Source organism: Sminthopsis crassicaudata, chromosome 1, assembly GCF_048593235.1.
Source record: "Sminthopsis crassicaudata isolate SCR6 chromosome 1, ASM4859323v1, whole genome shotgun sequence".
Taxonomy (NCBI): domain Eukaryota; kingdom Metazoa; phylum Chordata; class Mammalia; order Dasyuromorphia; family Dasyuridae; genus Sminthopsis; species Sminthopsis crassicaudata.
Window position 1 is genome coordinate 388,187,065 of NC_133617.1, and position 26,925 is coordinate 388,213,989.

Below are 26,925 nucleotides of genomic sequence, written 5' to 3' on the forward strand. Positions count from 1 at the left end.
ATAATATTTGTTCATTGAAATAATTAAATTTTTGTGACTTATTGCCTCTAGGATCAAATAACTCCAGTTGATCTTCCCAAGTTTACCCTATATTAATATTGTATCCCAATTCAACCAAAGTGGTCTCTGGTATTCTTCATGCGTGACATTCTATCATTTGTCCTTTCTGTAGTTCTGTAGTCCATCCTCTTTGCCTGGAATACATTCCTTCCTTACCTGTGCCTCTTAGAATGTCTGTCTTCCTTCAGAACTCGTGAGACATCACCTCCTACATGAGACCTTTCCTGATCCCCTTCACTGCTAATGCAGCAAATATCTTATACTTACTTTGTATATCAGAGTTGTTAAGTCTTTAAAAGTTGTTTTCTTCCATAGTTTTCTCTTTACACATTTTTCCTGATTCTGCTTTCTTCACTATACTTTAGTACTTATAACTCTTTTTTTTTTATTTTTTTTTATTATATATATATATATATATTATAATATTATCCCTTGTATTCATTTTTCCAAATTACCCCCCCTCCCTCTATTCCCTCCCCCCGACGACAGGCAATACCATACATTTTACATGTGTTACAATATAGTCTAGGTACAATACATGTGTGCGAATATCATTTTCTTGTTGCACAATAAACATTAGAATCCGAAGGTACATGCAACCTGGGCAGACAGATATTAGTGCTAACAATTTTCATTCCCCTCCCAGTGTTTCTTCTCTGGGTGTAGCTACCTCTGTCCATCATTGATCAACTGGAAGTGAGTTGGATCTTCTTTATGTTGAAGATTTCCACTTCCATCAGAATACATCCTCATACAGTATTGTTGTTGAAGTGTACAGTGATCTTCTGGTTCTGCTCATTTCACTCAGCATCAGTTGATTTAAGTCTCTCCAGGCCTCTCTATATTCCTCCTGCTGGTCATTTCTTACCGAGCACTTATAACTCTTACAAGGATTCTCTGACTCCCTCAACTTTTTCATTTCTTATAGTCCTTTATAAGATTGAGTAATTTGTTCAGCCATTATCCAGTTGATGGGCCTTCTCTTGGCTTCCATTTCTTTGCTTTGAGAAAAACTGCTGCTATAGTAATGGAATGTTATTGTCCTATATGAAGTAATGTGTATGATAAGTTCAGAAAAACATTAGATTTGTAGGAACCCTGCAAACTGAAATGAGTAGACTTAGGAGAACAAATTATACAATGTTCATATTAATGTGATCACTTTTAAAAGATTGTAACAGATCATGACTTCAGAAACCTGAATCATGTTTGCCAACTCTTGGAGAGACGTTATGATTATAAATGGCATATCTTTACAGGCATAGCCAAAGTATGGATTTATTTTGTGTGACTCTGTTGTAACAAAGAGCGAATTTTATTGGAAGGAAGGTTAAATAACTGAGGTATGGTAATAAGTGAAACTAGAAAAGAAAAAGCATCAATTAAGTAATTTAAAAATACACAGAAGAAAAATTTCAGGGACACAAATGAGCAGAACTATTACTATCATGTTAAATTTGAAATAGGGGAAAAAAAGTAAGCTGAATATAGTGGAGATTCATGCTTTCATATCAATTCCTTTTTATTTCTATTTGTATGAGAAATGTTCATATTTGTTGATATTTGTCAAGCTCACAATCAGAAAAAGGTTTAACTGCTCTGATGTTTTTTTGATTAATATTTCTCAGTTGATAAGTGTGGAACATTGCATGTATTGTCAAGATTTTTTGTGGTATTGATCAGTTTTGCTGATTATTTTTCTTCTTTTAAAAATTTCTTTGTATTAAGATATGGTTTTTGGAGAAGGGAGAAGAAGGGTACAGAAGGAGATTTAATTTATGTAAAAGCAAAAAATATTAATACATTTTATTTTTAAAAAATAATAACCTGAGAGAAAAAATACGCAGCAGAAAATAAAACTTAGAAGAAAGTACAGAAAAGCAGTGTAACCGAAAACAATAGGTAATATTTATTTCATGGTTTTATATTTAATCCTCCCATTATGTTGTGCTGTATAATTGGAAATGTTCTTTTTATTTTTTGTGTTTAAGTTCACAATGAATAAAAAATACTTTCTCAACCTCTTGTTCCATTTTGAAGGCTGGATAGATTTTAATAAGTAGTATTGAAGGGAATGGCACAGAGCAGAGTGCATTCTTGCTTATACCTCTTTTGTCATTTATAATATCCACTGTTTTAATCTGTATCTGGTTTTGTTGTTGTTGTTAATTTACCATTTTACTGTCTTTTTTAAACATTTGGAGAAAATGTGGGTTGGCAGGGAAACTGCTACTCCTACATTAAATTCATTGGAGTCTTGTGCCATCAACCTATCTTTCAACTAAGTTTATTCCTTTCTAATGATCTTAAGGAGGAATTTGAGGATGGAACAGAGATGCCAGGAAGAGCAACTCTGGTGCCATTAAAATGTGCTTATCCTTAAGTAAAAAAAAGTGTTCATCTCTTTTTAGGGTATCAGTTATCTGGGGATGTAATTAATGCATTGTCAACTGGTCATAGGGCCAAGGCTGAGCACTCAGGCACCCTTATTTCAACATCTCCTTGTTTCTCCTTTTCTAAGATTTCCTAATTTCTAAAAGAAAGGAAGGTTTTTTTTAATTCCATGATTTCTTTCTATAAGGAGTCTCTTGAGGTGTGGAACCTGTATCTGTGACAAAATCTTTAGGAAGCAAACCTTTAGAAATCACTTTGTAATCCTTTTGCAGTACAAAATAGTTTTTATATTCTATAGTGTAAATGTATTTTTCTCTAGTAAATTAACTACCATATGATTTATCTCATTGGTATTTTTAAGTATAGTTTCTTATTTTCAAATGTTAAAAAAAAGAATAAGGAGCATATTCTAAAGGTTCTTTTCTTCCTCTACTGGGTACTCTGGATTTAAATTGCCTACTATTCTTACGTCATCTAGTAAAACATTCAGTCCACCAGTGTTTGAAGACCTCATCTACAAAAGTCATAAACTGAAGTTTACTTTGCTTCATCCAACTGAGAAAGATTATAGGTTCTTCACTCAAAGAACATGTGTCTGTGTTGTCCAACTGAAATGGATAAAGACATTTTTGGTTACCATAGGTATATCTGCATTGAGCAGTACCATAGTTGCTTCCCATCTTGATTTGGTAAGCCATTCCTTCCAGGTGAGATTGTTCTTTTTTTTTTTTTTAACTGAATTCCTTCTATGAGTTCAATATTAGTTTCAATTTAGTCCTTCATAGATAGCTTTAATGACTAGGTTAAATCAAAATTTTATTTCCAGTAAAAATCACTGATAGAACAAAATATTCTTTTCATAGCCTCTGCCAAATTGAGAATCTAACTGTATTGATCTCAAGTCTTTCATTGCTCTCTTGGTTGCCATAATAGTTTATATTTACATATCATTTAATGATTTCAGAACACTGTTTATATAATTTTTCAAAATATGCAGTGATACAAATTCTATAAATAATGATGTATGAAATAAATATAGTCATTTAAGAATTTGAGAAGCCAAAGCACAGAGAAATTAAAAACTTTTCAAAGTCATCAAGTAAATAGTAACAAGACTAGAATTTTTAGAACTCTAATCTACTGTTTAAAAATACTATTGCAAGAATGGCATTGAAGCAGTATAGATGTTTGTGAACTGAGCTGGCCAATCTTGTGAACACTACCTGTTATTTGAAACAAAAGTATTATATGGAGAAATACTATACCCTACACCAATAGCTCTTGGAAGTGAGCTCTAAATGGTATGTGCTAACTATTGGCAGTTTAACTGCTTACTTTAAAAAAAAGTAAACAGTGAACTTTTCCTGAAGTGGATTTATTGTAATGATCAATATTTTAACAGTAAGCAAATGGATTTTTCAGTACAAAATTCTTTCTCCTATTCTTCCTACTCCTAAACAGAATGAAATGAGTCTCTTTAAAGGGTTCTTGGAGTGGGCTCTTTTAAGAGAGCAGAGGGTAAGGTGGTGTCAAAAGTGGTAGTGAAATAACTAAGTGTTTGACTAGAGCTGAGTAATTAAGTTTGGACCTTTGACTTAGGGGACTCTGATTTCAAGAACCTTTTTTGGATTCTGGCCATTATTGTTTTTGAGGGCTCTTGGTACTGAAATGTCAAGTATTTTAAGGAATTCTAACTTCCTTTTCCTTATAGGTATTTTCTTTTGCAATTCTAATATACTTTCTAACTTTTGTAATTCTGCTAGTCTCGTACTGCAAGCTTCCCTTACTCTGAAAAAAGTTACAAATATCTGATTGTGTTATCTGTTTACTAGAAAAACTAGGAACATAAATTGACCCATATATATTAAAATTCTTTTTTGAAATAGAAATTTTCATCTTATTCTCTATTTTATTTATTATGAATTTTTAAAAATATATACTGCTTCCATTTAAACTAGCTTAGTCTTTTGAGGTAAAATCTCAGGCTTTCTAATGTTAAGGACATTGTTTTCAAACAGTATTTTATAGTATTATGGGAAATGGGAAAGTTGTCTTTCCACACCAAGTTTTACAGCACACCAATCACTTGAGATATAGCAATTATTCATCATTATTGATTATCAGAAGTGGCACTGACTGCCCAGAAAATATATTATTTACAATCAAAATTTTGTTTTGGACTTAATTGAAATCCCAGAATAGAAATAATGTCAATTTATAGTAGTAGCTAGAGGTTCTTTGAGAAAACTCTAGACTTTACGAAAAGGCTTTGGGGGGGGACCACTTATTTTGTTTATAGCAATTTAAACAAAATAATTGGATATTGAAATTTCAATTTAAAGAGTTCTGTTTTAAAGAATTGTGGATGTAACTAAGCACATAAATAATAATGATAACAGTGCTTTTAATCATATTCCATCAAGCTTTGTGCAGGTCCTTCATCTAGTATCTTTTTTTAAAAAAATATTGATCAATTGAGATGAGGTAAAATCCTGTTAAGCTTAAATATCTGGCTTACTAACTCGAGTTAAAGCTTCAGCTTTAGCTTGTATAGAGCAATATTCACAACAGAGCCATTATATTAATGAGGCTTCATAAATTGTTTCCTTTTACTTCCAAAATTTGAAGATTAGACTTAGTTCTTTGCATAGTATCTTTTGCCTTTCCTTGTATCCCTAGTGCTTGGCATATAGTTTGTATTTAATCAATGTTTATTGATAAACTGAAGGTAGTAGTAGTGCTGAAGACTTTTCAATCAGTTTCTCCTTATTTTATAAGGAATAAAAAATTTGGGGATCAGAGGCCTTTTGTGAATTGACCCTGGAAAACCTGTATACATCTTTCCTCTTTCCATACCACTTTGGTTATTAAACAATTGTCTTTAGCATTGTTGCATGTCTCTAATACAATCATGCTTATAATAGAGGGGACATATGTTTAAACTTTAGAAAAAATGCAGGAGTGACATCTAGATTGTCAGATTCACAGATTGTCCTCTTATGAAAATGGAGAAAAATAATGAAAAAGAAATATCTAGGAAAGCTTGGAAATAAATTATTTATTTTGTCTCTGGGCTTTAAAAATGGTGAATTTATTTTCTTCAGTATGTCATCTCTAGCCTACCAGCTAAATTTCACAGAGTTGTCAAAGAAAGCACCAAACTAGGAATCAGAGATTTCTCATAATTAAAAATGTTCATCTGAAATAGTATAAATGTATTAAGTGTACTGAAGTGATTATTACCTAAATGAGAAATAGTACTATTTTTCCAGATTTTCGGTCGGACTAGTAGCTATAAGCAGTCTGTTCATCTTTTTAAAGGGAAAAATCCCTGGAAGAACAATATATGCCAAATGAAAAACTTCTATCAGACTGATATGATTGGCTTTTTAATTATATTATTTCTGTCAGGTAAGATTATCTGTGCTGCAGATAGTAATTTTCTTTATATGTAGGTTCCTGGTATGACCTTTCTGTGCCTTCAGATATGCACAGAGCTTAGTCATCTTGAAGATGAAGCATTATCTTGATGCTCTTGTTTCCCTCTAAGCCTCTGCTAAATTTTTCTCCTTACTCCAACTGTCAAGTTGGAATCAGTGGTCTGTACCCATTTTTCCTCTTCAATATTGCCTACTTTCCTTTAGCACCTTCAATCCTGGGACTTCTCCCTAAAAGTTCTCATACTCCTGTGGCTTTATCTATCATCTCTGTGTGGATATCTCTCAAATTTAGCCCTCAGGAGCTTTCTTCTAATTTCAAATTTTATATCTCTTTAGAGATTAATCAAATGATAATAGATACTAAACATAAAGATGTCAATCATTATAAATATTATTTGTGATGCAGATACTTTAAAATCCAGTGAAAAGGAGAAATACTAACAACTGCAGAGACTCAAAGAAAAAATATTTTCTACAAGAACAACATCAATATTGAGAAATGAAGCAAGAAATAATAGCTCTGGAAGAAAGAATGGAATACAGACAGTTCTCACTTTATGTAGATTCACATTGAACAAATTTGACTTTATATAAAGAATTCTGAAAGAAATTTGCATTCAAAAAAATCTTTTACTGTACACTTACTGTGCTCTTTGATCCTTTCCCTTGGTATGTGACTCTAATCCCTTCCCCCTAAAATGAAAACAAAACCAACTTTAGGTATGTGTAGAGATTGCCCAGATAGGAGGCTTGTTTTATGAGCTCTAGTCCAGAGAGAGGAGACCTTTGTCCTACTCTACCCACTTTCCCACATATCCACCCCATAACTATCTTCTGTCCTCCATACTTGGGTACTGTATGTCAATCTTTAGCCCCTAAGTTTCAACTCTCCTTTCAGTTCTGGCCAGATCTCAGTGTGGCTAGTCCTAGCTAGGTCTGTTCCTTCTCCTGTTTGTACTTCTCTTTGAACCATGTGCAAATCCATCTCCATCTCCATCCACAGATACCCAACCCCTTCCTTCTCCACATCTGTGGAAAGGTCTACTTATGTAAAGTGTGAAATATAGGTTAGAAGATTAAGCAATAAACCTGAAACTGATAATGTGTGTGTGTGAAAGAAGTGGTGAGAACCAATATCTGATGAATCTCATTCTTATCTGAACCAAAAGAGAGTTTGAACACACACACACACACACACACACACACACACACACACACACAGAGAGAGAGAGAGAGAGAGAGAGAGAGAGAGAGAGAGAGAGAGAGAGAGAGAGAGAGAGAGAGAGAGTTCGGTGAAGAAATATATCAAACTCAATAGGAAAATAAGCCAATAGAGATAGGAATAGTTTAAAAGATAGATATTAGTGAAGATATAGTATACCAGGCCAAAAGAACTTTTTAAACTTGAAGAGGGGAGATTAAAAAAAAAAGTATGGGGGAGCAAATAATTGGACTCTTAAGGGGCTGTCCATCAATTGGGGAATGGGTAAACAAATGGTAGTTTATGTGACAGAATATTATTATACCATTATCAAAAAGACTTTCAGAAAATCCTAGGAAGTAGAAAATGATGAAAAGTAAAAAAAAGGTAGAACTGGGAGAACAATTTATATAATGACCAAAAAATTATAAAGAATAATAGTTTTGAAAGACCAGAAAGGAAACTCTAAACAAAACTGATCCCCAGAGAATCTGTGGTGAAGCATATTACCCACTTCCTGGCAGAGAGAATAGAGTTAAGTTGCAAAAAGAGGCATATAGTTTTGGATATGGCCACTGTATATATTTGTTTAATTTTTTCAGTTTTTAATTGCCAGAAAAGAGAGCTGTTATCAATAGTAATTGATTTTTCAAAGAACATTTTAAGAAATATACAAATAATTTCAGGACAGTTGCACAATATAAAATAAAACCACACAAATCATTTGTATTTCTGTTATCATGAAAACCTATCAGGAAAAGATAGAAAAAATCTATTTAAAAGAACTACAGAATATATCAAATACTTGGAAGTCTATCTACCAATACACTCAAAGAAACTAAATTACTACAATTACAAAATTCAATTGCTCATAGATAGGCTAATTTGATATAGTAAAAATGATAATACCACTCAATTTATTTGTTTAGTGCATACCAAACAACTCAATATTACATTATAGACCTGAAAAAATACCAGAATTTATCTAAAAAAACAAAAAGTTTAAAGATCCCAAGAGAAAATGGAGGAAAATGTGGGAATAAAGGGGGCCTGGCAGTACCAGATTTCAAAATTTCCTAGAAAGGATTAATTATCAAAATGATTTGGTACTAATTTTAAAATAGTGGAATAGATTGGGGGTACATAGCATGTGCATACATGCCTAATGTTTGACAAACATAAAAACCCCACCTATGAGATGAGAACTAACTAGTCAATAAAAACTGTTGGGAAAACTGGGAAGCAGTCTGGCAGAAATTAGGCACAGATTACCATCTCCTACTCTACCAAGATCAGCTTCAAATGATATTACTTAAATATTAAGAAGTAACATCATAAACAAATTAGAGGAGCAAGAAAAAAATTATCTTTCACATCTACAGTTGTCAAAAAGGAAGAGTTCATGATTAAGCAAGTGATAGAGAAGATCACAAAAGATAAATTGGACAGTTTGGATTATATTAAAAAAAGATTTTGTGCAAACAAAACTGATGAAGCTAAAATTAGGAGAGAAACAGATAACTAGGATAAAAAAAATCTTTGCAGCTAGTTTCCTTGATGAAAGTTTCCAAGATCTTTAAGGAAATGATTCAGATTTATAAGAATAAGATCCATCATAGAGTCAGCTTGGTGGCGCAGTGGATTAAGCACCAACCCTGAAGTCAGGAGGACGTGAGTTCAAATATTAATTCAAACACTTAATACTTCCTCGCTGTGTGACCTTGGGCAAGTCATTTAACTCCAAATGCCTCAGCGGGAAAGGGAAAAAAAAAGAATAAGAATCATTTCTCTAATTGATCAATGATCAAATGATTTAAACAGTTTTTTAAATCTAGGCTATAAATAACTACATGAAAAAGTGTCCCATCTCACTAATAATTAGAGAAATACAAATTATAAGAACTAAGGTTCTATCTCACACAATAGTGTGTGAAAACAGGTATAATAATTCATTGTTGGTGAAGCTCTGAGTTAGAAGGGAGATAGCTAACTGAGGGAAAAGCAGGAATAAGAACTAAGGATGAGGCTTTGTGAATGGAGAGAAGTGATGGTATATAATAAGTCTTTTGAGAATAGAAACAATATTTGGAATAGATTGCGTATGGGAAGTGAGTGAAAATGAGGAATTGATCATAACAAGTTTGTGAACCTAAGTGACTTAGAGAGTGGTAGTGCCTTGGACAATAATAGGGAAGTTTGGATGGGAGGACAATTTGAGGGGGAAAAAATTTCTGTTTTGAACATATTGAATTTGAGATGGCTTCAAGACAATTTGAGATGTCTAAGAGGTAACTAGAGATTTAAGACTAGAATTTAGGAAAGTTAAGGTTGGATGTATATGTATAGTACTGATCTGCATAGAGATAACTGAATTCACGTTGAGATCATCAATAAAGAGTATGCAAAGCATAAAGGCTGGCCCAGGACAGTGCCTGGGTGACACCTATGGTTAGATAAGAACCATCTTAATAAGAATAACTCTTAGCAATAACTCTTGCATTTAACTTAAACCTTCACTTGACCCTATTATCCTCATCAGCGTGGTGCCATATCTCTTTTCCTATGCTTGTTGCCTCTGCTTTACTTCTTCACTTGTCACTCATTTCTCAATTCCTTATCATCTGGTTCTGAACTCTGGTTTGATCACTTGACTGAAACTTCTCCCTCTGGAGTTAATTTTAAATACTAAATTCATTGTCAGTATAGTATGGTAGAAAAAGTGCTGAGTTTGGAGTCAAAAGATCTCGATTCAAGTACCATCTCTTGTTACAACAGTGTTATTTCTCAGTGCCCCAGCAGTTATTGGCAAGGTGAAGGGGTTGTATTGAATGCTTCTCTTTCCCTGTCCAGCTATAAATCTGTGATTCTCTAAGATTCTCTAACCTAGCCCCTCTTCCAGGATCAGGTTTTGGGGAAAAACTTTTGTTCCAAAAGATAAGTAGAAAAAAAGGTTTATCCCTGCTTGAAATTTTCACAAGAAAATATAAATAGCACCTACATGCCAATAAATGATGATTTTATGAAATTTTATACATGTAGCTACCATCATTTGATGACACATAAGTAGAGCCAAATGTTATTACTATTTTTACCATATAGTGGGCTATCAAAATAATTTTACATATTTTTTTCTTTTCTCTTCATTTTTTTAGCTTTTGTAATTAATCCATGAAATTATTATTCTTTTGTTATTTAGAAAATCTATGAAGAATTTGTGGAAAACATGAAAATCTCACAAGATTCAAGGGCAAGGAGTGATTACAGTCTGGTCAGTGGAGGGACTACTCATCCTGATAAAATTATAACTCCTTTAAATATATTTTGGAGGAAAATACATTATTTTTCCATGTTTTTTCATTCTTTTAATAATTGTTAGCTTTTTATTCTTGGATTCTATTTGTTAATTTTATTCAATTTGTATTCATTGTATAATTTTATGTTAATCCATTTTTTCTTTTACAACTTTATAAGTTCTTATATTTTAGAAATAAAAATTGAGACATGTTAATGGCTTATTTTTATATTAAAACTAAAATTAGTGTTGAAATAGTTTTTAAATAAAACAATAAATATATTTTATTTTAGAATGATATAATTTTTTTAAAAAATCTTTATTTACACTAAAAAACTATAAGGGGAGTCCTTCAAACTTTTAATATTAGTAAAATCTAATTCTAGTAACTTAAATTACCATTAATATCATTGGTTGTTGAAACCTTTGTGTGTATTTTTATCCAGAGATATTTCAAAATAAATATATGTGTTTTTTTCCTGATAGGGTCTCTGTTTTTCTAAATCATATAAGAAACTTTTTTTGGCTCTATACTTTATCCTTACAGAATCACTGTAAGATCTAAAAAGGCTATGGTAACTAGGGATCTCAGAAGTCAAATGGCTAAAGAAACTAGAAATAAAAATGACATAAGCAAGATAATTTTTTTTTAAATTAAAGCCTGTATTTTCACAAATAGAGCTTTAAAAATTAACAATGGCAACATCACATTAATGGACATAGATGTTAACCAGAGACAAATGAGGGAAGGCACTTAAATAAGGCAAGCTAAAGGGTAATGAGCAATTCTTTTCAATGTGACAAAAACTTTTGAATGACTAAGAAAGTATCTACTATATATGTACAAATCATATTAAAGAACATACCAAAGAAAACATTGAAATTTTTGGAGGGAAAATAACATTGGGAATTGGGAATGAATGAAGAAACATTCTAGAAGTCCCAGAAATAACCTTCAAACATTTCTTTCCATTTTTATGAATAATAAGTATTCTTGATTATAGCAAAAAAAAAAAAAAAAAAAGAAAAAGAAAAAGAAAAAAGCATTTCTTGATATCTTCTGAGACTAAGACCTTGGACCAGGGCTTCTAACTTTCCCTTTTAACTTAGGTGGATAATAGGTAAGCCATGCAGAATTGGTAGAACTTATAACTAGTACTAACAATTACTTTCAGTGATTTGATTACTTTTACTCAAATGCTTAGAGAGCAAATTTGGGAATAATTGTTAGCTTGCGAACCAATGGGAAATGTTCCCCCTGAAATGAGAGTGGAAGACAGAAATAAGAAGGGCTTCTCGAGTTGATAGTCTCCCTCCATTTTCCTGCTGGTAATCATCATGAGCTATATGGGAAAATCAAAGGCCCTAGGAGAGAGCGAGTTACTCTTCAAATGGGACACTGGAGTCTTTTTGATTGAGCTAACAAGGGATTATTCCTGGTCTAATGTACTGTTGTTATAAGCTCTTCTGCCAAGAGTTATAACTCCAGAGAGAGACCAGGGCAGGATCCTTTTATAGCTCACTTCTAAGAATGTCAAGAGTTCTCTGGGACAGTAATGGATCTCCTAATAAGAGCCAGAAGATATCTGCAAAAAGGTCTGTGAACAGCTGGTGCAAGATCACCCAAAACTGAGATCTGAGAGTTATTGGAGTGGTCATTTTTTTAAAAAGCACTGCAGAGGAGAGCAACGGACACTGTTTCTGAGGTTTCAGCAACTTGCCACGGCACAGATAAGGATGAGTACTGAATTAGTAGTTTAATTTGATATTAGGGATTCCTGGATAAGGAAACTTCCTCTCTGCAGCAGCTTAGAGTCCTAGAGAGCGTAAGCACTGAGTGATTGGCCCAGGGCCCATGGTCACACAACCAATGTGTGTGTCACAGAGGAGGCATGAGTGCAAGTCTTCTTTACTTTGTGAGCAGCTGTCTACCATGCTATATTGCGCTTCACTACAGGATTACTGAGGAATATGAATTCTAGAATTTTGTGGGAATTTACCATACTATAATTTTGCATTCAACTTTTTTATGTTTCTCTATTAATAAACCTTCCCTTTCATATGATAATAAAAATATACAGGAAGTAAATACAGTGATTTGGGTGGGGAGGGGGGTTTTACCATGAAAATTATGGGATTGAAAAGACTTTTCTCAGTGTACTTCCTCTGCATTTTTGCCAAGTAGTGCCCTTCTTTTGATTTGAAAGGACCCAAAAAAGGACCCAAAAGGACAAAGGGATCATGAGTTTTATAGGAATTAAAAGAATGTATGGGACTGAGAATAGCAGTAGCAGAGAGATTGCTGAACAGACCTCCCTCTATAAGGGAAGAGTCAGCATAGTAGGGAAAGACCATCAGAGAACAGTTTAGCAATGGCTACCTTCTCAATGGAGAAATCAACTTACAGCCAATGTCGTCACAAAAGAACATCAGCAAGTGCTAGAACACTAGCAGGAATGCTGCCTTAGGGACTAGGTCTGTTTCCCAGCTAATTGTGTACTCCTCTATGCATGGTCTTCAACCATACATGTTCCTTAACTTCAGAGGTGGGATCCAGGGTGGTAGAGTAATAAGAAGTACAGCTGAACTCACTCATTTTCATATTCTCTCTCTCTCTCTCTCTCTCTCTCTCTCTCTCTCTCTCTCTCTCTCTCTCTCTCTCTCCTCTTTCTCTCTCTCCTCTCTCCCTTTCTCTCTCTCTCTCTCTCTCTCTCTCTCTCTCTCTCTCTCTCTCTCTCTCTCTCTCTCTCTCTCTCTCTCTCTCACACACACACACACACACACACACCTCCTATTAAAAAAAATCTAGAAAATAATGCCGAGTCATGATTGGGAATTGTAAGGAAAAAAATCTCTAAGATGCTCATTTTTAAAGTCCAGATCAACATGAGGAGATGAGGTCTTGCAAAGAATGACCATATAGATCCTCAGAGCACAAGGACAGGCTCTACATGAGGGAAAGAAGAAATTCTGAATCTAACACAGGGGGGCCTAAACTTGTGCAGGGTGCAGGTATTGTTAGCTCTAGTGTCACTCTAGGGCAGTATTTCCCAGTGTGGTGCATGTACCCCCAGGGGTACAGGAAGAGTTTGGTGGGGATATGCACTGCACTGTGCTTAGCTGTACCTAATTCTACATTCTCATGAATCAAATCAAAATAATCTTGTGAGGTGTGAGATGGTCCGGTGTGACGTGGCATGAATATACTGCACTTCATTACAGAGACAACTTGCTTAGTTAATAGTGGCTTCTCCAGGTGCCTGTGTATTTTTAGCTTTTGTGCTTTTCCTTATAGGAAAGGTTTGTTATTTGCTTTTGCAAGTCCCACTGATTTTGATTTTTTTTTATAAAAGGATGAAATTGTGCTGAGATAACATCATAATTTGGTTCCCTGGTTGTTAATTTTAATCTGAGATGTAGGTCCATGTCCAATAATCTGTGCCTTTTTTTCAACTTAATGTCTACAAATGCTGAAAAAGCAACTTCACATAAATATAAAGTTGGAAAAGGCAAGATGTATTTCAGAACTTTTTCTGTTAAAACAGGATACACATGTTGCGTTTGTAACCAGAATGATGTTAAAGTACACTCCTTATGTTTATTTTTCAAGAATCCATATGAAGCCAATTCCAACAATTGTTCTTCTTCTGCATGCGACAAACTTTCTGACAAGGATTTGTATCTTATTATGAATAATTTTATTTTTCATTTATTATTATTTTGTGTATGTACCAAAAAAGAAAGAATAAATATATTTTGATTGTTATTAAAATACATCCAATTTTTTTGATGAGGGATACTCAGCATTATGAAAATTATAGAAGGGGTACACATATGTCAAAAGTTTGGGAAACTGCTCTAGGGTGCTATGTGGGCCTTAGGCTACACACTGAGCTAAAAGCAAGTTCAAGATCAAGCAACAGTTATATGTCTTAGATCCCAGTTCCAATTTTTAATCCAGTCTGAAACCTGCAGAGGAACAATCGGGGCAGGAATCCTAGACCAAAAGGAAGCTTCCAATTCTGTTATCTAAACCAGCAGTCTTCCAAGTATCTGATAGTGGCTGAGTCCGGTAGCTATCTACCAAGTCCACAGGAGTGTGCCCAAACTCAGACCCAGGTCAAAATCTTGTGGAGCTCAGACCAAGAAGAAGTAATCGGACTGTTATTATAACACTTTGGGAGCCCTGAAATAGCATCCACTCTCCCTAAGAACCCAGCCTTCAATGCTTGATAAAATTAGTACTCAATAACCCAAGAACCAGTCCAAACATTGCCTCTAGAAGTACACAGAGGCTGGCCCCAACACAAAGTTCAACTAAAACTGGAAGAATGAGCAAACCACAAAGCACCTTACCATAAACAGTTATTGTGATGATAAGGCTGCTCAAGACACAAACCATAACATTTACAACTAGAATTCCTGAAAGAAGTAAAGCAAAAGTTTTTTAAAGGGAGTGTAAAATGCTTTTATATATGGAAGAGAGTGCTAGAGGGGGAAAAAACTGGAAGAAAAAATTGGAAAGGGAATTGATAGTTTTGCATAAGAGGCACAAAACAGTTCATGCAATAAACTCTGAAAATTAGAATGCACTAAATAAAAGCTAATGACTTGATGAAATGACAAGAAATATTAAAGCAAAAAAAAAAGACTTAGAAAACAGATCAAGGAAAGAGAATTTAAGAATTGTTGAACTATTAAACTTCATGACCAAAAAAAAAAAAAAAAGGTCTAAAAAGAGAATGTGTTTCAAGAAATCATTTTATAAAACTGCTTGGATTTCTAACTAGAAAAGAGAGTAGAACTGGAAAGCATTTTGTGGTTTGGTCAGTTCTTGAAGAAACCATAAAATAAAAACTTTCTGGGAGTGTTTTATTCAAAATCAAAGTTTCCAAATTAAAGAACAAAAAAAAAAATTGGAAGCAACCAGAAAGAGTCACAATATCATTCACAATTTAGCAGCCAGTAATAAAAAAGAGTGGAAAATTTGGAAAATGGTATTCTAAAAGGCAAAACAGCTTGAAGCCAAAAATAACTGAGAAAAGATGAATAGAATATAACCTCCTACAAGGGGGGAGATGGATCTTTTGAAGATTTCCAAATATTTCTGATGAAAAACAATCCAAAATGCATGGAATCTCTAAAACTCAAATACAGGACTTAGGAGAAATATAAAAAGATAAGCATGAACAATCTTAAGGGACTTTAAGGGGGCACACTGCTTATTGTATATAAGGAGATGATTCAAAAGTCCCCTCAGAATTCTATCATCATCAGGGATCATAGTGGGAATCTATTAGACACTGTACTTGGGGAGTGGTTCCATTATGTTTTGATGATCTTAAAAGAAGAGTGGTAAGAGAGTAGAAGAAGAATACACTAGTGGAAGAAAAGAGATAGAAAGGCTAGAGAAAAGTATGTTACATAATCAGATTGCTGGTAATCTATACAAACAAGGATAGAATAAGGAGAGCTACTCACACTTGAACCTCACTCTCTGAACTGGTCAGAGGACAGAATATAAACACAGCAGGACACAAAGGCATTTCACTAAACAAGAAAACAGAAGAGAATGGGGGAAAATAAGATGAAAGGTAACTTAAGAGTATGATTTCTAAGCATCACAAACTAAGGGCTCCTTCTTGCATGGCTTATATGGGAGAATATACTCTTGTCTTTAGCTGGGGTGGGGCAGGACTTTCTTTTCATTTATTTTCTATGCTATCTTAAGTCAATAAGCACTTGCCATATGCCAAGCTTGCTTCTAAGTGGTAGGAATATAAATATAAGCAAAAAAAAAAGAAAAAAAAAATCAGTTCCTGCCCTGAGGGAGCTTACATGTGAATGAAGGAAGAACAGAAAAGAAAATAGCTGGTCACCTGAGTGGAGAGGGAGCGAGCAGGGGAAGAAGATTTGGAGGGATACTGGGAAAGGAGTGAAGGAGAGAGTATGGCTGACCTGGGCAAGTGTGTTTAGTTGTTTTAAGTTGTATCTGACTCTTTCTGATCCCCTTTGGATTATTCTTGGCAAAGATACTGGAGCAGTTTGTCATTTCTTTCTGGGACTACTTTCCCAGGTTAGAAGGAGCTTTCAAAGTAGAAGGCTGTGAGGGAATAGGGGATGGAGAGTCAGAAGCAGAGGAATGTCTTTTGCTTTGAACTAATATGCCTTCTGGTTGAGTGGTAAAAGAAACACTGGTTGGAGCTCATAAACTATATGGTTTTGAGTGGACATTTGATCCACAATGTGTCTTGAACCTGGGATAACTTTCAGTGATGGTGTGAAGTGGGGAAGGAGGACCTGGGTGCTGCAAATAATCTCATTTAGGACATTAAGGACCAAAAAACTTACTTCATAATAGCCCTGTAACCTAGGTAGTACAAGGATTATTATCCACAATTTACCAAAGAAACTGATACACAGGAGTTAGGTTTTGGGTTTTGTTTTTTGTTTTGGTTTTTTCAAATATGAGAGCTGTGTCAAAATTCATCTTAAATTACATCTTTTATTTTTTATTGCATTTTTCAACTAAAAATAGTTTTAAAGTTCTTTTTAATTTCAATTATTTAATTTCAATCCCAATATTTTAATATAAAAATTTTTGAGTCTCTGTCTAGACCATTATTTCTACATAAATTGAGGTTATATGAAATTTGATTAGTATATATGACTTATGTTTTAGTGTATATGCTATATTCAGGTTTGCCCATAGTCACATCAGTATGGTTATATTCCCTCACTCTTGTCCTCACAGTAATCCTTTTAACATAGAATCTCCCTTTTCCTTCAAGACATAGTTTATTTACCATCTTCTACATGAATTAGCCTTTTGTGATTCCTGCAACTGTTAGTTTTTCCCTTCCAGTCTACCTGGTATTTTATGTATTCTCTGTACATTCTGTTCTTGTTTATATATGTACTTGCTGTTTATATTCCAAGCATCTAGCAGTGGACACTTAATATATACTTATGGATTAATTGATTGATTCTAGACTTCTCTGACTCAGAGGCAGGTTCATTTTTTAATTCACTGTTTCAGTTTATCCAGTATTAGTACAGTCCTAGGGCCTAAAACTGTCTATAACTAAGATTTAGAATTACTGAGAGTAGGGTTTAAGTGAAAAATACTAGCTTTGTTTTCTTGGCTTTTCATTACCTTTATTACCCTACAAAGCATAGGAAGACACAGCCTGTGATCTTGGAACAGATTATTAAAGGCCACCCTTGGTAGCAGTGACTAGTAAACCAGGAGGAGTTTCATAATTATGACAGGAGATTATGTTCCTTCCGTTGGAATTCTTGCCTTTCACATCAATCAGTAATTCCTTTAATTCCTTCCTCCTGTTTAACCTATATTGGATTGTTTGCTATTTCTTTTTTTTTTGGGGGGGGGGGAAGAAATTTGGAACACAAGGATTTGCAGAAGTAAATGTTGAAAACTATCTTTGCATGTATTTGCTATTAAAAGCAAGACAAAAAAAATTCTTCCACCTGTCGAATTTAGTAATTTATCCGTTTAGTTGATATTGAAGGAGGCAGTTTCTTTTTAACTTCCTGCCTTAAGTAAATCCCTGATTTGGGAACTACACAGGCTTCCCCACAGTTCCACACAAGGTGAACAAAGAAAGCTTTGTTGGCATCCAGTTTAAAAGAGTACAATCTAGTTGCTGACATAGTAATTAAACATCCAAGCTGCTCTTAAGTTTTGTAGTATCCTTGAGGTGTGTTTGTCTAATTTTGAAAACTTAGATTTATAATACAGACTTATGTTGAAATGTAGTGATTTAATTTCACATAATGAAAAATAATTTGAGTGGTCTAAGATTGATAGGTTGACATGGAGCAGAAAAGAAGTGGTGATTTTTTTAAAATTAAAAATAAATCATATTTGCCAGCATCCTGTTTATGATCTTGTAGAAAATTAGACCCTAAATAAAGAATATTTTGATCTCATATTTTATTGCAATTACTGAATAATAATCTCTGTGAGTCGAGTGGTGGCTCCCTGGTCTTTAATCTGTAAAGTAACGATAGTCTGTGCTACAAATGATTGATTTTCTTATTTTATGGACTTAATTTTGTGCTTTTCCTTGTAACAACTGCTCTTGCTACTCCAAAAGTCGTGCTAGAGTTTCCAAATCCAGAAATTAGCTACCTAGAACTTTTTGGGATTCTTTAAGTCTCTGCTTGAGTTTCTAAATTTTTAATGATAACTGGTTTCTTCATGACTGAAGGCTGAAGCTCTTGACAACTATGGCAACCCCTCTTGAGTTAAATGGGATGCAGGACTAGCTAGATATTCAGACAGCATCTAACATACCCTTCTCATATTATAGAAGAGGGAAAAGGAGATTCAGGGTAGGGTCATACAGCAAGGCCAGGTCTTGAACCAAGGTGCCCTGCCTCCAAACCCAGTGTTCTTTCCCCTAAATAAAGGTACTTATTACTATCAGAGAATTAGCTTTTTTTTTTAAGAACATCTGGGTTCTCAGAAAAGGAAATGTAATTTTTTGACTATATTAAGCTTAAGTACTATCAAGGAAGCACATCCATATTATAGGAGATTTTAACCTCCATTGAGCAAAGTGCTTTAAAATTCCTAGCAGTTAAAATCCTTCCCAAGGAAGTCCCCCCAAAGCTGAAGTTCTGTTTATTTTGCATCTAACAAAATACAAATGGAGACCCTTGTTGAACATTAGCTTTTTATGTTTATAAGTAAAATGAAATAAACATAAATGTCTATATGAAATATAAGTACACTTTAAACAATAGAAGTGCTTGCAAATAGTGTGTAAATCATTTTGGTGGTGATATCTGAGTTATATTTAAATTCACTGAGGAAAAGTAAAGAATCACTGCCTAACGGCTCATATTTATATAATATTGTAAGGTTTTGCCATGCATACCTAACTGATCTCTTCGTATACAAATTTGCATATGTCAGATCTGTTTTGCTTAAAGTTAAAATGTATTTATACCTTTTGACCCTGTTCTGAGTTGTGGAAGAGCTATTTCTGAGTTATTATTTTATTAGCATTTTCCAAATTTTATCTAGGTGTGCTCAAAAGGTGCCTGGAAATGATGTTAAATCATCAAATGTTTTTCCTGTTACCTCTCAGAGTGGTCAGTGTTGCCAAATTTCAGGGCTGCCTTGTTAGGGAGTTCCTAGTCAAGCTCAAGAGGATTGTTAACTCCACCCTAAGATACCTGTGTCCTTTCCATTCTTTTCCTGTTCCCAGGAGGAGGAAGAATACCATGAGCTTCTCCCTAGGATCCCAGGTCAGTGGCTTCTCTATCTTAGTTAAGAAGTAAGAATGACTGTTCCTTTCTTGAGCCTAAAGATTTTATATATAGATACACACAAACACACACATATGTATATCTATAGATAGATAGATAATCTGCAGATGGCAATAACTCCACACAGAAGTATCTCGCTTACCTGCAGAGAAATCTACTGCTGTTTTCTCAAGAGAGATTTTGTGTAATATAGGGACAGAAACAGTAGATTTGGAATCTGAACTGACTCTTGAGTTCCATTTTTAATTTTGCTGCTTACTACATGAATAATTTTGGACAAATCAATAAATTGTCATGAACCTCAGCTTTCCCATTTTTAAGTGTATATGTTGGGAGGGGGGGAAATGGGTGAGACGGGTTAAAACAGATGACAATCACAATTCTTTTTAACTCTAAATCTTATGATCCTGAGATCATTGGAGCCATTGGAGGAGTCTTTTCTTTGATTCCCAATTATTTTGTCCCCATCCCCTTAAAAAGAAGTATTTAATTTGGGACAATGAAAACAGAATAAGTAGCAGTTCTGCTCTCTTTTTCCTGTTTAATTATGGTAGCTGACATTTATATAATGCCTACTATATGCTAATTTTACAAATATCTCATTTGATCCTTACAACAATAATAAGCAGTAGATGCTTTTATTATCCCCATTTTACAGATAAGGAAACTGAGACAAACAGATTAAATGACTTTCCCAGAGTCACACAGGCAGTCAGTGTCTGAAATTGGATATGAACTCAAGACTTTCTGACTTCGTGTCCAACGCTCTATCCATTGCACCGTTTAGCTGCCTCCTGGGTGTTCTGTTTAACTCACTGCCTTTAACACTGACCCCCACGTGTGGAGATAACAGTTTAAATTTAACAGAGCTAAAAGCCCATTTCAATTCATCAGGTTCCCATATGAAATCTCTTGCCCCAACTGAGCACACTTTGCTTACTCTTTTGATTCTAGCTTGTTTTTTTTCCCTTATCTATATTAAAAACACTTATTTTGCTGCCTTTTGTACTATGTAGTTCCTTAGAATTGAGAAAACATTTACTAATCACTAGTCTAGCAACATGGATAAAGAACTGCCCTCAAAGCCAGGAAGAACTGGGGTCAAGTCCCACATTTGACACATATTGATTAGATGACCTTGGGGAAATACTTGATTTCTCAGTACTCCAGGAAGCTTCTAAAACTGTAAATTACAGAGGAGGTGCCAATTTGTAAGAGCAGAGGAAGTCCTTCACTTTGGGTGTTCTCTATTGTAATTAAATCATCTCTTTATCCTAGTCTTAATTATAATGTTAATCAATTATAATACTAATTATAATAAATAGACTTTTCTTTAATTTTGTGCATCAAGTGTGTAATTTAGTGATAAGAACAACTTATTTAGAAGCTACATATTGACCATTTTGCGCATATTATTATAGTTTCCTTTAAATGTATACTTTTTCATAATTTATAATAAGCCATATTTTAAGTTATCATGTACATAATTTATTGTGGCTGTTTTTTATACTGCTATTAGCAATGATCTACTTTGAGCAAAAAATATTTTAAGAAGCATAAACTTAAGGAACATACTAGAGAAAAGAACCAGCATGACTTCTATGTGGACATTAACTTTTTTGTATGTTGATTATGAGAATATCATTTATTTTCCAAAGAAAATCAATAGTCATGTCTTATTTTAAGAAAAAAGGCATTTTGAAATATTCTGAAGTATGTTTCAGGAGGATTTACTAATTATGTTCTTCTGATGAGTTATATGCCTTAGTAATAATAAATAACTACCTAATGACAACTCAGATTTCATCTTTATGTTTTTATTACCTAGCACAGTGCCTCAAAATACACTTTTCATTGTGTATGGGATTGCCTGTCATCAAGGAGAGGGAGTAGAGGGAGGGAGGGGATAATGTGGAAAAATGAATACAAGGGATAATGTTATTTTTAAAAAGTTACTCATGCATATATACTTTCAAAAAAAATTTATAAATAAAATTAAAAATAAATAAATAAATGAACTTTTCATTGTGTTTGCATTTAGTCCCTATATACCTAGCCAAAAGAATGCAATTGACTTTGATTTGCAACTATCGTGATTGTCTGGGTTCATTTATATTGCCTTCTTTATTGAAAGCTTAAGATATCATATACTTCAGTTCATATTTTAAAATTCCAGAGTTGTGAAATCTTGACAGGAAATGAACAGAGGAACCTCAGGCTCTCTCTCTTGCCCACATAGAAATTTTCAAAAGCCTTCTCGTCATCTGACTCTATACCCTAAGCACATAGAACTTAGTTCCCTCCCTTCCTTTTCTGCTGTAATATCATACGTTTTCTAACAGGTATTCCCACCTAACACAATGTACTCTAACTGATGACTTCAAGCTCAATGAAAACAAATTGCTGTGCCCAATTTTTAATTTGAAATTTGCCTGAGCATCTTTTTTTCTGAAGATGCAAAGAAAAAAGACTAAATCTGCCAAGTTATACATGCTAGGTCTTATTTAGGCTTTGCTAATAGTTTTTTTGACTAGTCAGAAATGAATGGACTAAAATGGCCAATCCCTGTTGTTGCTACTGATTGGTTATTTGCCACACAGATGGCCACAAGGGCTCTTAAAGTTCTTCTGCCCACCCTTCCCTAATTTTATAGATGAAGAATCCAGATACAGAAAATAAAACAATAGTTACCCTCAAGGAGCCTGCATTCTGGTGGGGAGGCAAAATGTACAGATAGAAGTACATATGGAATAATTGCAAAAGAAATACAAAGTGGGACAGCTAGGTAGTGCAATAAATAGAGCACCTGCCCAGAAGTCGGGAGAATTAGAGTTCAAATGTGACCTCATTTATGGCTGTGTGACCTTGATTCCCTTGAAAAGAAAGAAATGTAAAGTAGATGGGAAGAAAGATGCCATTATTTTGGGGGAATCAAGAAAGACTTCATGGAGAAAGTGGTACTTAAATTGCTTCATAATGGAAGAGAGATTGTATGAATTCCAGGTGAAGGGATTCATTCCATGCCTTGGGGACTGCTCAGGGCAAAGACAAGGGCAAGATATGGTAAGATATTGAGGAGCAGAGAAGGCCAGTTTGATTGGACTATATGTGTGGGAAGGGGGCTGATGTAAATATAATGAGGCTCAAAAGATAGGATGAAGCTAGATTATGAAGGGCTTTAAAAGTCCGACAGGAGTTTTACATTTTCTTCTAGAAGCATTAGGCCATCACTGAAGTTAATGAGTTAGAATAGTCATGTTAGACTTGTACTTAAGGAAAATCCCATTGGCTACAGTGTGGTTTGGAGTGAGGAGAAGCTTTAAGGAAGGGAGATCAATTAGGAGTCATTTCAAAAAATGAGGACCTGTAGTAAGATATTAGCTGTGTGAGTAGAAAAAAGGCTTAGATATAAAATAAACAATGAATACTTGTCTTAAAAATAGATTTGGAGGGAGCTAAATAGCTAAGTTCCAAGCCTGGAGTCAGAAGGACCCGAATTCAAAAACAGTCTTAAACAGTTCTATTACTCTGGGGTAAGTAATTTAACCTTAAATGCCTCAAAATAATCGAACAAATAAGTAAATATAAAAAATAGATGTGAAATTAGATATCAAGATTTGAAGCATCTGACCAATCTTTATCTTTAAAAAAAGCAAGGAAAAGCTTTATAATATGGTAGGCAGTCTTGACTCGGAGATCTTCCCTCTCCACCTCTGTCCCAACTCCTTACACAAAAATCAGATTTTGAAGAGTCACAATTACTTTACTGATCCTATATTCTGTCAGCCTGGTGATAGAGCCCAAAAAAAAAAAAAAAAAAAAAAAAAAAAAAAAAAAAAAAAAAGAAAGAAAAAGGAAGATTGATAAAATTCCAGAAACCTGAATTTTTTTCCTGATTGTTTGAGGACTAGGAACTGTGTCCCACTTTTGTATTTGTATTTACATACCCTGCATGTTATATTATTATTCAGTCATTTTCATTCATGCTTTACTCCTTGTGACCCTATTTGGGTTTTTCTCTATAATGATAATGGAGTGGTTTGCCATTTCTTTGCCCATCTCAATTTGCAGATGAAGAAACTCAGGCAAATAGATAGGTGACTTATCCAAAGTCACACAGCTAATAAGTCTCTTAGGCCACATTTAAACTCTGGTCTTTCTGATTTCAGGGCAAACCTTCTATCCCAAACTACTGCCAAATCTACATGTAGTAGGTCCTTAATAAATGCTTGTTTATTGATTGAGTATATGAAACAAATTTATTCTCTAATTAATGTCATGTTGAGAAAGTTCATATATCAAGTATGTTATTGGACTAAATGCCAAAGTAGATCGAGAAGTCAAGAAAACATGGGTTCAAGTCCTGCCTGCAAGCTCTGCCTACTAGCTCTGTGACTTGGGGGCAAATCATTCAGTCTTTCAGTAGGGGGGGGGGAGAGAGAGAGAGAGAGAGAGAGAGAGAGAGAGAGAGAGAGAGAGAGAGAGAGAGAGAGAGAGAGAGAGAGAGACACAGAGACACAGAGACACAGAGAGACACAGAGAGAGAGACTATATATAGAAAATCTGCATACAGGAAGGGAGTTTCCACATTAGGGATTTCTTACACCAAATCAGATGTGAACTATTCTCTCTCATTACCAAAAAAAAAAAAAAAAAAAAAAAAAAAAAAAAAAAAAAAAAAAAAAAAAAAAACCACATAGAGAAATCTGTGAGACAGTGGTTCTCTTTTCATTCAGGCACATATTTCTTAGAAAAAAATAATAATAATAATCACTTACCCTGACAGATTTGTGTACTGATGACATAGAAGGAACATTATATTCCAGAGATTCTCTTAGGCTACACAAGAAAATTTGTGATCTTAAGCATTTTTCCCTGTGTGTATGTATTATTGTTTTTGTGAAGAATTGAGCAAAAGAGGAGCCATGCAGGGAGAAGGGGTAATTTATATTAAACTGATTTTCTCTTCCCTGTTATTTTTCCCTTTCAGCATATCCATCAAAAGATTTGCTACTAAAATGTTTATTCTGAACCCTCTTTCTCTTTCTTTCTGATCCTGAATAGCACTGAGCTTCCCATTTGGACAGAAGAATGGCTGTGTTCAGGCAGTTTACACTTCTTCTCTGGAAGAATTACACCTTAAAGGTAAATACATATGGTAAGAAATGGAGTGCAGGACATAGCACAAAGGGGAAAAAATTATTCCAGGTCCCTTTCATTCAGTTTTGATTGTATCTCTTTAGACAGTTCAGACTGTGTTTCTGGTAGTCATGGGGCAAGAAGAGGAAGTTATTTTCAAGAGAGTGCTTTGTATGTGCTTTGTATATGTGTTCTATTTTAGATTAATACAGAATTTCATTTCTCTTTTAGAAACGGAAGATTGTAGTAACAGTCTTGGAAATTCTCCTGCCCTTGCTATTTTCTGGGATACTAATTTGGCTTCGCCAGAATATTCACTCAGAAAACATTCCCAATGCTACCATATACCCTGGCCAGTCCATCAATGACCTGCCCTTGTTTTTCAACTTCCCTCCCCCAGAAGATACATGGGAGCTGGTTTATGTTCCTTCTAACAGTGAAGCTGTGAAGACTATCACAGAGATGGTGAAAAAGACTTTGGTCATCGATATGAAAGGTTAGATGGTGTGGGGAAGATGAGTTTGTAAATTTATTATCAGATGGTTTTATCAGAGCTCTTCAGATTCAGCTCTTTGTACTTGGCCCTTTTAGTGATGATCTCTATAGATTGATGTGTTTTAGAAAATTAGGACTTTAAAAATCACAATATAGTAGCTGTGCCTCTAATTTGTATAGTCTTGGGCCAGTCATTTATTCTATTTCAATTTCCTAATCTGTTAAATGGAAGTAGTAGTTCATAGCTAACTTTTCAACCTCACAGAAAAAAACAAATGAGATAAGGTTCATGAAAGTTTTCTGAAGAGTATAAAGCTCCTCAGTTAACCAGGCAATTATTATTTGTACATAGAAAATGATCAATAAATACATGCTAGGATTTTTAATAGTAGAAGTAGCAATAAGACAATAAGGTGACAAACACAGAACATCTTTTTTGGCAAAACCAAGGTTCTATTTGTAGTTTGTTCAAAGGACTTCCTTAGAATGGGCCTTCTGAGGCATTGCTCTAGAATTGAGTGCATTAGGAATCTTTGAATGGTCTTGACCCTCACCAGTGCTTCCAAATCCTTGCTTGTAGGACAGGCTTCCTCATGAAGGCATTTGGTATGGCATTTCAAAAGCAGGAAATGTCCTCACTTTCTTTGGGAAATAAGTCCAGTAATATAATCTACTTATACCAGATTTTTTAAGTGAGGGGAAAGCATAAGGAAGGCAGGAGGAGAGAACTCACGTGCTTAAAGAGTGACCACTGGTGATATTTAGGAACTGTGTTTTTCACTAATAGAATACAGTGTAAGAACCAATATATGTTCCTTTTCCTAGAGACCATCAGGCAGAGATTAGGTAAATATTTAGTAAGGATATTATAAATAGGATTCATAATTGGGGTGGAGGGTGAATTAGATGCTCCTAATATCTATTCCAATTCTGTATTCTGTAAGACTACTACTATGCACAAAAGGAAATTGTAGCTATAGTTCACAGAACCTGATATGTTCATTTTATTTCTTTATTGGAAGGAAATCCTTGCTCTAAGAGTGATCTCTTACATTAGAACGTGAGCTGAAATTCCATTCCATGTGCAAGAAGGGATAGCCTTGTTTTGTCCAGCCCCAGAAGGCAGAACCTCAATTTTTGATGGAAGATACAGAGAGGCAAATTTCAATTAAAAATGAAAAGAAAATCTCTAATAATTCAGGCTGTTCAGAAATAAAATGGACTTCCTTCAGAAGAAATGAATTACCTAATTTTGAACATCTTCTAGCAGAATGTGCTGTAGAGGTGATTCATGCTTCACATATGGATTGCACAAGATGACCTGGAATGTCCTTTAAAATTCTTGATTTAGTGTAATGCATTCAAGTCCTGATTTTGCTTAATTCAACAGACTTTTAGCATCCTACTATGTACAAGCTACTATATTTGGCTGTGCAAGAAATAGCAAAATAGTCTCAGTTTACAATCTAGTAAATTGGGTTGCTTTCCCAGACACTACTATATTTCATCTTCCCTTGAGGAGAAAAGGGGACTTGTGTCCCAAGGGAGGTCTTTTTATAAAAATAGAGAGAAGTGTACAAGTTTGGCCACCCTTGGCTATGGAT

The 26,925-nt window shown here is 34.4% G+C and overlaps 1 protein-coding gene across 1 annotated transcript in view; it reads left to right on the forward strand.

Annotated features, from left to right (window-relative positions):
* ABCA3 (ATP binding cassette subfamily A member 3) overlaps positions 1-26,925 on the forward strand; it is a 117,841-nt gene that overhangs the window by 8,633 nt on the left and 82,283 nt on the right. The window contains exons 2-3 of the mRNA XM_074279501.1: positions 24,752-24,832; positions 25,058-25,322. Of these exons, the coding sequence (XP_074135602.1) occupies positions 24,779-24,832; positions 25,058-25,322 (319 nt within the window). The 5' untranslated portion in view covers positions 24,752-24,778. The remainder of the gene's footprint in view (positions 1-24,751; positions 24,833-25,057; positions 25,323-26,925) is intronic.